This window comes from Octopus sinensis, linkage group LG18 (assembly GCF_006345805.1).
Source record: "Octopus sinensis linkage group LG18, ASM634580v1, whole genome shotgun sequence".
NCBI lineage: Eukaryota > Metazoa > Mollusca > Cephalopoda > Octopoda > Octopodidae > Octopus > Octopus sinensis.
Genome location: NC_043014.1, coordinates 31,454,429 through 31,466,539, shown reverse-complemented (window position 1 = coordinate 31,466,539; position 12,111 = coordinate 31,454,429). Strand labels below are relative to the sequence as shown.

Below are 12,111 nucleotides of genomic sequence, written 5' to 3'. Positions count from 1 at the left end.
CTTCTATTACTTTATATACCTGCTTTTATCTCTTCCTTCTCTCTTTTTTTCTTCCCTTCTAACTAAGATCTCTTTTCATACCATCTCTCTCTCTCTCTCTCCGCTTACTCCTCCTCTTCCTCCATACTTACCTGTCTTTTTATATCTTTGATCTCTCTCCTTTTCTTTGTCTTTCTCCCTGAAATCACCACAGAAAGAAAGAAAGGGTGAATGACTCTATTGCCCCCTCCCCCCCACTGGCATACACACACACACAGACACACATTTTTCCTTCTCCCCTACCTCTCTCACATTTCTTCATTTTCTTGTCACTCCTCCCCTCTCTGCTCTACATCTAACACTCCGCCGCTGTTGCTGGGACTTATTATCGTGCTTGTATCGTTGCCGAATGTTCACAACTATTTACCGGCGGAAGAAAACGAAAAAAAAAAACCCCCAGCAAACGTAACAACAACAACAACAACAACGATAAAATAACGACATGCTTCTCTGTGAGAAGCTATTACAGCAATTGTTATTGTTCTCATCGTGGTAGTATTATTATCGTTTTACTACTATCACTAAATCAACTTTTACTACCGATACCTCTCGCCTGAAAGCCTTATCAGCTAAAACTAATTCCAGCTCCCCAAATACTTTTTTTTACACATTTCGGATCCATTCTTTCTCTCTTTTTTTCATTCTTTCTTTCTCTCCTTGCCTGTCCTCCTCTCCTGTTCTTCACTATTCTATCAATATTTCTCCTCTATAGCAATCATCTTTTAATTGAATTAATTAATAACCGGATATATAGATCTAAAAAAAAAAAGATTTAAACAGCTCTTAATTGGGTTTATATATATATACCCCGACCAGTGTGTATATATTTTCAAGGAAACGATTTTTATTTATATATAAATTGTATATTCTGTGTACATATATAAACACCATATATATATATGCGCTTATAAGTTTCTATACTCATCACAATTTGGAAAGGATTATCAAGCTCGTTTTCAACATCGTTAAAAAAATCATCGTTATCGTTATCAGCAACAGTCTTTGTTGTTGATATATATTCCATTGGAAACACACAAAACAAGCCGGTGGTTCTATGTACGTTGATGGACAACATTGGGAGATGAAGTTTTCTACGCTTGTTGATCAGGTATTTTTCATTTATTTATTTATTTGTATGAGAAGTGTGTATGATGATCAGCTACCGTGTATATTTTTGTTTATACAGCCGTTTCATTTTTAAGCAACAAATCTCTTAGTCATTAACATCCACACACATATACATACATACATACATATATAACATTTCTCTCCAGTTCTCTGCATATACGCACACGTTGATATGTAAACAAAAACTATAACCAAACAAAGGTTTCGCTTATCGTTTTGTTTGTTTGTCTACAGGTAAAAAAATTATGGTAATTTTCGAATTGCACTCTTGGAGTGTACTTTCTTTCAAGTATAATATTCCCTTTCGTTGTTCCTGGATGTGCGTATGCTTGCATTTGTATTACATGGAACTTTGATCACCTGAGATAGATAGATAGATAGATAGGCTATCTTTTGGTTATTCACGGACACGATCATAACCCCTCTCCTTCACATATACACAAACTTGGATGCACACACACACATATATATATGTGTGTGTATATATATATATATATATATATATTATACACACACAAATTGAGATAGGGGTTGCAAATTCAACCCTGAAAAAAACAAGTCAAGATAGAAAATGCTAAATTGATTTTATAAAGAACATTTCAGTACATTTGAGACCTTTTCAACTGTAACAATTAAATAATTAAATTTAGAAAAATTAAAAGAAAAGTTTCTTTTGAAAGAATATTTGTATAGTGTTCAAATATAAGTGGCATTTTCCTTGTTTCTGCCTTTCTCTGTCTCTCTTGTTTACTCTTGTGTGTTCACATGGAACAAACCCGTAACTAGTTCCACATAGCTGTGTCCCTTCTCTCTCCATTCCGTTAGGCAGTTTTGGGGCCAACCTGTCTCTCTTCCTCAAAGACTTCTCCATTTCTTATAACTGAACATCTGTGTTTGAGAGAGCCTACTTACGCAGGTGTTTTTTTTTTACTTTCTCCGTGTTTGAGTTTTTCATCAATAGTTTTATTTTGTTTGTGTGTGAACCAACAATGATTTTAACACGAGTTGTTAATCACAAAAAGAAACACTGACACTATGAGGTTTTATGTAGTCGTGCGGCCTGCTAGAAATAGCAACTCAAATCACCCCTACTGTCTAAATAAAGGAAGAATTCGATGGATGTATGTGTGCGGTGGGATGATCCTGATCGGAACACCTTTGATTGTAAATGTGCTGTGATGAGTAAATACTGACCTAGGGCTAAATCAACAAACTACTTCAATCCAGATATATACACGCTTTGTTTAAACGCGCGTGCGAGGGTGTGTAAATAAATCAGAGCCACGAAGAGAAATTTTGCAAGGCGGAACGCGGTTGTCTTCGGGCCCCACCTGGGAGAGGGTGGGGTCTTCCCTCTCCCCACCCTACACCCCGCCTCGTTCAGAAATTTACCGGTACCCCGGACCTTATGGATCGGTTGGAAAGCCACCCCATCTAAGAGAGAGACCGTCTATATAAAGATATGTGCAATGTAAACGACAGAATAACAACAACGGCACATTTCAATACAATCTTTAGAAAATAAACAGATTTAGCAACACATGTACAACGGTGTGTATACATATATATATATATATATATATATATAATATATATATATATATATGTAGATAACTTCCGCGTGTATCTTCTAGTCGTGGATTAATTCCGCCAGGTTGTTACTCGTAAAACTAACCGTCATTTCTACCGTTCGTCTCCGGTGGATTTTCTGTTTTATTGAGAGAAAATATTTTATTACCTTCTTTTTTTTCTTTCTTTTTAAATCGATAAATTCTCCTAAGTTTTATTTTCTTGCTTTGTATCGTGTTTTCTAATATTTTCCAACACCACCAATAGCAGCAACAACGATGTCTGCTCTTTAATCTATTAGAATTAAACAACCAAATAATAATAATAGTCCTTCTTTCAGTGGTCACCCAACCGTTTAACGTGCTCGCTCGACTTGCCAGAAATAGCTAACAAAAATTAGTTCTCAAATCACACCTTTTAAACTTCTGAAAACGGGAAGGACACATTGCAATCCGAGATATACAAGTTACTGGATGGTCATAATTGGGACGCTTTCACTATAGGCCTGCTCCTTCACTGTTAACTTAATTGTTAAAGGACAACCTTAAGAGATTGTGTCTGCATGTTTGTTCTGGCCGGCCTGCTAGAAATAACTGTTAAATCCCTGCCTTTTTAAAAGAGGAAGAACACATTCACCACCTTAGTCATATATATTTGAAAGATAGGATGGCTATATTTGTAACACTTGGTCATGCGGCTGGCCTGAGACTAAACATCAACTAAGCTAAAGGTGGTTTCTCTGCTCTCTCCCCATAAAACCCGACACCCACTTCGTTTCATCTAATCGACCATTCTACGGTCATCTTAGATCTTTGTGGTCTGTGGATATACACCTGTTTATTTATTGTTTAAACTTATAGAGAAACACACACTAACGCATACTTTTATTTCGAATAAAACAGCCCTACTGCAGTACCAACCTTTTTGAAGTTCCCCGACTTACTGCAGGGTTAGATATTATATTTACCCCTGAGGAGACGTTGCTACTAACACGTTAATTTCATTAATAATTACATTAAATATACTCTGCATTCAAATGTTGTATGTAAGGTATATTTCGTACAGCTGGTTGCCCTTTTTTTACGCTTTGAATTAAGTGTGTGTATGTAAATATATATATATGCGCGCACACATATCTGGATTCTTTAACTCAATCCATTAATATCGGATATTACAGACAGTTTGCTTTGTGTGTGTGTGTGTGTGTGTAAAAACTTCAGTTTACCATGTTGCATATTTTGCCAGCTGTTAAAGTATTCCTCCTCCTCTTCCTACTACTACTACTATCACTCACAAATGGATAACCGTTGGTTGGTTGGTGTTACAAACAATAAGCACATGCAGACCTTTGTGTGTGTGTGTATACATGTATAATAAGCCACAGTGTTTCACTCAAACTATTATGGGATTAATAAATAGTTGGTTGCTATGTAGTCATGGAGGGGTTTGTTGCTTCTTCATATTCTAGCAATAATATTAATCCTTTCTACAATAGACTCAAAGGTCTGAAATTGTGTGGGGAGGGGTCTGGTTGATTATATTGATCCCAAATGCTTAACTGGTACTTATTTTATCAACTCCAGAAGGACGAAAGGCAAAGTCAACTTTGAAAGAATTTGAACTCAGAATGTAAAAACAGGCTAAATGCTACTAAGCATTTTGCTTGGTATAGTAATGATTCTTATTTCTTTATTGCCCACAAGGGGCTAAACATAGAGGGGACAGACAAAGGGATTAAGTCGATTACATCAACCCCAGTGCGTAACTGGTACTTAATTTATCGACCCCGAAAGGATGAAAGGCAAAGTCGACCTCGGTGGAATTTGAACTCAGAACGTAACAGCAGACGAAATACCGCTAGGCATTTCACCCGGCTTGCTAACATTTCTGCCAGCTCGCCCCCTTTTGGCATACTAATGATTCTGCCAGCTCATCTCCCTGACAATAATTCTTTCCACGATAGGCACAAAGTCTGAAATTTTGAGTGAGAGGACAAATCAAGTACACTGACCCAAAATGCGCAACTGGTACTTTATTTTATTGACCCTGAAAGGATGAAAGGCAGTCAACCTCAGCAACATCTGAATTCAGAGAGTAAAAGAGCCAGAAGAATTTGTTCTTGAGCATTTTGTCCAGCGCTGATAAAAATTAAGAAAGAACCCTGGTTTCTGCCACCTATTCCTAAATGTCTAACAACTACAGTTAAAAGATAGTTAAGCAGTGATGAATTTAATTAATAGCTGTAATGTTATTGACCCAGAATGGGTCATGTATTGACCTAAAGATGCGGTCTTCAGCGACCCATGGTAGTTTCATTAAAAATTAAACAGATACTGAATTGTGTACCTGTATGTATGTTGAAGTTTAATGTCTTTTCTAAATAAAGACACAGGTGACATAAATTGTACAAGGTAGATTTAGATTATCTATAATAACTTTAGCTGCAGGTATATAATGAACATGTTCGTTATTTCATTGATGTTGGTATGAATATTCAGCAATAGCAATATTAATAATTGAAATAGTGTTACACATTTATTTCAGTATTTAAAAATAATCATAGATTTCTTACATGCTGCATCCTTTTTGATGTTTAACGGTAATGTAGCTATTCAATAGAGACGGCTTATAAGATAAATACTGGAATTGATTCTCTTGAAGTGTGTACCTTGGCATGACCACAGTTCAATAACTGAAATAAAATAGTTTCAAGTTTGAGACCAGAACTTTAAAGAGAAGAGTGGATGAAACTGTGTTGTTCATGCCTTTCTAGGTAACATTATCAATATCAACCGTATTGAAATTTGGTTGTCAATTTAATGAAGAGTAATACTGCTGGTTTATCTACAAGGCAGGCAATTTCTTTGAAGGGTGGGGTTTACTTATTACAATGAAACCCAGCACTTGGTTGATACTTTATTTTATTGACCCCAGAGGGATAAAAGGTAAATTTGACCCCGGCAGAATTTGAACTAGAACATAAAGAACTAAAAGAAATACTGCAAGGTATTTTTTCCCAACACTTATGATGCTACCAATCAAATAATAATATTGAAGATGATGATGATTTCAAATTTGGTTACAAGGCCAATAATTTCAAGGAAGCGGGTATTAAGTATTTTGATTGGCATGCTAACAATTCTGCCAGCTGGTCACCTTAATAATAATAATAATAATCTTTTCTACTACAAGCACAAGGCCTAAAATTTTGGGTGAGGGGACCAGTCGATTACATTGACCCCTGTATTTCACTGGTACTTAATTTATCAACCCTGAAAAGATGAAAGGCAAAGTTAACCTTGACTGGTTTTGAAATCAAAATAATAATGATAAAATAATAATAATGCCTTCAACAAAGTCACATAATACCTTCTTTATCTATTTTGTACTTTATAATGATTTTGTTGTTTAGCATTTCGCATCTTAGAGAAATGTCCTAAGGTTAAAACCGTGATCTAAGTATTCCAATCTTGACAGTCCTGTCTTTTTGTGTATTCAACAAAAATTATTCAGTATGCCTTTTATTTCTAAACGGTGGGATTAGTCATTCCATCTGTGACAAGCCATTCTTTTAATGTATATGTAGGATCACATTGTCTAATGTAATTCTTCCTAACTGCGAAATTAAATTTCATGGTCATTCCAACAATTTTGTTAAATATCTACCAGAAAATAGAATTGGTATTTTCTGTGAGTCACAATGCATCAATATTCTTGATATATCTCAACAGAAAATAATTTCAAATATGACATTCCTCAACAAAAGATAGATTTGTATATTAAACTTCTTTCCATAGTTAAGAGTAAAGGAAGTTTTTGGAGTGGATATATTGGATTTCTGCAGTGAAGGGGTTAGTTAATTAAGATGGTATGTGTGATTTGAGAGAGATTTAGCTCCTCTTTGATGTAGGTCAGGCAACCACATCTTGTCTCCCGTTTAATGACATTCCTCTCCCCCATCACATTATTGACCCAATACAATATAGTTAGGAAAATAGGTAGGTAGTCGGTCCCACTAGTGGTACATTAGAAGGTGGATATATTTGATACCGCTACAGACACTTACAGTTCTCTTTAACTGGCCTTCTGTTTTCTGCTACCATATTTATGGGTGGGGGGACATATTTATGGAAAAATTTTAGTTGGCTGCATTTGTTTTCTAGCTCTTTTCACTCAGATTCCAAATACTATTGAGGTCAGTTTTGGCTTTCATTCTTCCAAAGCTGGTAAAATACAGGAGATGACTATAACAACCAAAGTAGGAAAGGCATGATTCACATAACATCTCATTTCCAAGTACTCCTAATGTTTTCAAGAAACAAATTTACAACATTAACTTAACTCTGTTTGAGGATGTGGTTTCTAGCTCGTTGTTGGTGTCTCAGGGGAAGGAGGCATGGATGAGATGTCTTCCTGGGTTTCATCTACCGTGGAACAAATATTTTTGTTTGATGTGTATAAACAAACAAGCATATTGATTTAATGTAGATCACTGGATTAAATGTCTTTAGAGTATTTTGTCCAGTTCCTGGGGTAGACAAAATGAGTTCCTGTCATACTCTGATATCATTTGCTATTTCTCTGATCTTGTAACAATATAAAAATAATCATTATTATGACCTCTTTATAGGTCAATGGTTTTGGTTGTACATCTCAACAGAAACAGCTTAGGGTTGGCTGCTCCATTAAATCGAGAGTAATACTTCTATTTTAGGTAACAAGACAGCTTTTTGTACATTTTACACTTGTTGCTCCCACCCTGAAATTATTCCAGATTGTTGTTTTTAGTTTAGACTCTGTGTTCAGTATTATTACACTGAAATTTGCACAGAGGAGAACCTTCCTTTCAAAGTCTAATGTGACAGCACCAACATTGAGGCTCACATTAGCAATTTGTCTGATTTCAAGTGCTTGTATTCGCTCTGTTTTCTGGATTTTATTTGTTGGTATTATGACAGCTAACTTTTTAGTTTCCCTTAATGTTTGATAATAATGTCTGGTCTACTCATGGCAGTTGTTAACACAGTATTAACAGATCTATCGTGAAGACTAGTGTGTGATTCATGATCAGTCACTTGTCTTAAGGTGTGACAGTATAATATCAGATATATGCTTCATATATTATACACCATCTGTAATTGCTTCATATATATCACCCATTACAAATATGTAAAAGTGATTTTACATCAATTTCAGCATTGCCCTGTGGCCTAAACCCAACACTGCAATGATTGATCGAATCGTTTAATATTATTCCTATAGGGTTTATTTTGGATCATATCATGATTATTGTCTGTTATTTTGAAAGTGTTTCATGCTTCTACTCACAGACTGAGGATTTGGACAAAAGCCTTTGTTGTTACTGTTTTTAAAATGTTAGGAATCAGAAGGATACAATAGAAAGTTGGGCAACATGCTTTGCAATATTTATTGTTCTGAGTTCAAATCCTACCAAAGCTGGCTCCCTTTGTTCTTTCCTCCTTCAGGAGTTGGTAAAATAATTACCACTCAAGCCCAAGGTCGATTAAAATGACTGTAGCCTCCTTCCAAAAACTTACGGTTGTACCTGTTTCTGAAATAATCGCTGACATAAAGACCATCCTTAATGAACATTTCCACATGGTCTTAATTCTTGGTGGTAACTATAAAAAAACCCAGTAAAACATTAGCTACATGAAGATACCAATACCCCTGCTTAACTTCTAGTGGGGTTGATAATAACATAAGTGTAAAATATGAACTAAACATACATACACAAAGACAGTATCTAGATATATATCAACATACTTCTAGAATGCATGCATACAACCAACACAAGCATGTACTATGTTTTTGTAATGATTATATGCGTTTGTTAGTGTGTATGTGTGTGCATGAATATGTATGTATGTACGTATGTATTTGCAAATATATGCATGTACATGCATATATCTTATTTCTTTATTGCCCACAAGGGGCTAAACATAGAGGGGACAAACAAGGACAGGCAAAGGGATATTAAGTCGATTACATCGACCCCAGTGCGTATCTGGTACTTAATTTATCGACCCTGAAAGGATGAAAGGCAAAGTCGACCATGGCGGAATTTGAACTCAGAACGTAGCAGCAGATGAAATACTGCTAAGCATTTCACCCAGCGTGCTAATGATTCTGCCAGCTTGCCGCCCTGTGTACATATATAATGATGATGATATATGTACATGCATATATCATCATCATTTAGTGTTCATCTTCCATATTGGCAGGATCCAAGAGTCATGTATGTATGAATGTTGACATCTATATATTTACATTTATACATATAAAAGTGTATATATATGTGTGTGTAAAAGTGTATAGATATTGTATTTATATATATAAACATGTAAAAGATTATATATATATATAGATAGATAGATAGATATAGATATATATCCAGATTGTGTATAGTTGGCCTGGTCCCTGTAATCTACTGTAAAACAAAGGGATTAAGAAGCAGACATGGAATGCACCAGAAAAACCTCCTATATTTAACACTTTATCATATATTCAATTAACTTCTCTTAATGAAGTTAGACAGGTGGTGATAGCTTTTTCATGTAGCTAATGTTTTACCATGTCTTTTTCCTTATATGAAATATATATTTTATGTGTGTTATATGCATAGTGTGTGTGTAAAATATGTTATTTTATTATTTGAGGAATTAGCTTTCTATACCTACATCCAATTATTATGGACTCTGCGTACTTCTAACATAGGTGGTGTGTCTTGTGCACTTTCTGTTATCACTTATATAGGAATACTACAAAGTGATAGAGAAATCTAATAACCACCATTCCTAGGAAATAGGTAACTTGTGTGAGCTTTTATTCTTTTCTTCATTACTTAATTCCCTCCAGCTCTTGTTCATAAAATAAATATTATATGCTCAATTGAACCATTTAACTTTTATGTTACTGTATTTCAGCTGAAATATACTACCTTTACCTCTGTGAATTTTGAAAATGAATTTAGTAAATTAATCTCATCACCATTAAGCTGGTTTTTAGAACAAAAATTAATATGGAATTTTGATTAGTTTTAATCTAGATCATTGTAAAAGTGGAAATTTATATCCTAGAAGAAAGAGCAGTCTCAAGCAGGCTGGTATCAAAAGGGTTAAATCACTCGCAAAAAAAACTTAGGAATTTGTGCTGATGTTAAAAATCATTAGGTATGTAAAAGATGGATTGGTAGAATTGTCAAAGCTGTTTATGGTCTTTAGTTTAGTCATTTAATGGTCTTGAGTTCAAATCCTACCTATGTCAACTTTGTGTATTATCTTTGGACTGAGGCCAATGTAAGTAACTATTAGTCTAGTACTAGCATTAATTGACAAAGTCAGCTTAGCGAACAGGAACATTAATTCCACGTGGTGTTTAATTAGTCTTTTCACATTCACAATCTCCTTTCAGATTCCTCTGGGATCAAACATGGTTTTGGTTTGACACCCTTTTGAGGTTAATAAATAAAAAAGAAAACTGATACTAGATAAATTAGTAAGGTATATTTAAAAGATTGAGGAAGTCTTCTCAAAATCTTTGGCCTTATATGTGTATATGATTATCTGGCAACCGTAAGCTCAGCATAACCCATTAGCATTCAGATTACTCTGTCAAATGTAAGGCTTATTTATTCATATTTTGAATTAATCTTGCATGATATTATGGTTTTCAGATTTCAGTGATGTGATTGTTTAGTTTTTGAAATGACACTGTAAGGTAGGTGTGAGAGGCCAGATCTAGTCAATGTGAACATAAAACAAGATAGAATATTTTAACTGGATATGGTTGGGTGAAATGCTAAAGTATTAAGATATTTTCTACACATGCCAATTCTTTGTGTGTGTGCTCGTGAGTGGATGGAAGTTGCTACAGTTGGTGTTTCATTTCTCCCAACCCAAACAAACAGACATTCGGACCCTTCTCTTAAAACCATTACAACTTTTGTATTTTTCTTTGCGTGTTCTGTAGGTATTGAATAACTATAGGCCATTTAGTTTTTATTTTTTTATTACCCACAAGGGGCTAAACATAGAGGGGACAAACAAGGACAAAGTAATTAATTCGATTACATCAACCCCAGTGTGTAACTGGTACTTAATTTATCAACCCCGAAAGAATGAAAGGCAAAGTAGACCTCGGCAGAATTTGAACTCAGAACGTAACGGCAGACGAAATACCGCAGAAATGACTATAAGAAATGTGTGTGTGCTGGGTGCTTTTTTATGTGGCACCAGCAGCAGTGAGGTTACCAAAGAACTTACAAAATAAGACTCCACTATTGAGGTGGGTTGTTTTTGTGCCAAGTGATGAGGAGTAGAGGGAGAGAAATAGGTGTCTTGCAGTAAAGGAGATACATGGCTACTTCAGCAAGAAAGAGAGAGATGATTTTTGAATAGGGCAGAGGTGGAGATGTGACAGGAGGTGAGGGTTACATAAAATCATCACAGCAACCTCTGAGTTGTCAAAAGGCATCTTTTTTTTTTTTTAACCTCAGTTTCCAATACTGTTTATATTGACTGAGATGTCCATCTCTGAAGGAATTAGTAAATGAAAAAGTCATTTTTTTTTTTCCTTACCTTATCAACAATGTTAAAAAGGGAAGATGCAACATCTTGGTCACTATCCACTTTAATTACATTTTACTGAAAATATCCATTTTATTATTGTTTCCGTAACCAATAGCAACAAAACCATTTTCTTGGGTATTGCTATTTTTCAATAAAGCATTTTGACTCGTGCTGAAAACCATATTTCTAGATTTAATTCATTATGGAGATAGGATTGTTCAAAGAACACATTTGTGTATATTCAATTCAAATGTGAAGCAACCATTGGTGATTTTTCTCTCTATTTATTTATACTTTATCCATCTAATATCCAAAATTGCATATATATGTGTGTTTGTGTGATTGTCTATTTCTGGAGAAAAGAGAGAAAAACGAAGTAATATAGCTGATGTTGTTATTTGTCATAGATACACACATACACACACACATGCAAGTACATGTGCTTATATAGTTTTCTATACATGTTTATGTATATTGCCTATGGATATACATAGATGGTCAAACAGATGTGTACACTCCTGAGAATGCTGAATGTATAATATAGTAATATTTATATTTGCATTTCTTGAAAGGATTACACATAGTCATGTGTGTGTGTGTAGATAGATTAGATATTTATGTGTGTGTATGTATACAGGCATAGGTCTGGTTGTATGATTAAGCCGTTTACTCCTTAACATGGTTTTGGGTTCAGTCCATGTGTCTTCAACTATGGCCCCAGGGTGACCAGAAGTTTGTCATTGGATTTAGCCCCTCATGTGTGTGTGAGAGAGAGAGAGAGAGA

The 12,111-nt window shown here is 34.9% G+C and overlaps 1 protein-coding gene across 2 annotated transcripts in view; it reads left to right on the top strand.

The window, feature by feature from the left end:
- Positions 1-202: 202 nt before the first annotated feature.
- The window catches only part of LOC115221485 (TOX high mobility group box family member 4), a 130,935-nt gene continuing 119,026 nt past the window's right edge, over positions 203-12,111 (top strand). The window contains exon 1 of one of the 2 annotated variants that reach the window (XM_036510849.1): positions 203-1,147. Coding sequence is in view for 1 of the 2 variants with exons in the window: in XM_029791679.2 (XP_029647539.1) it covers positions 1,094-1,147 (54 nt within the window). In the remaining variant the exon portion in view is untranslated. The remainder of the gene's footprint in view (positions 1,148-12,111) is intronic. The other variant, XM_029791679.2, reaches the window with a different exon arrangement.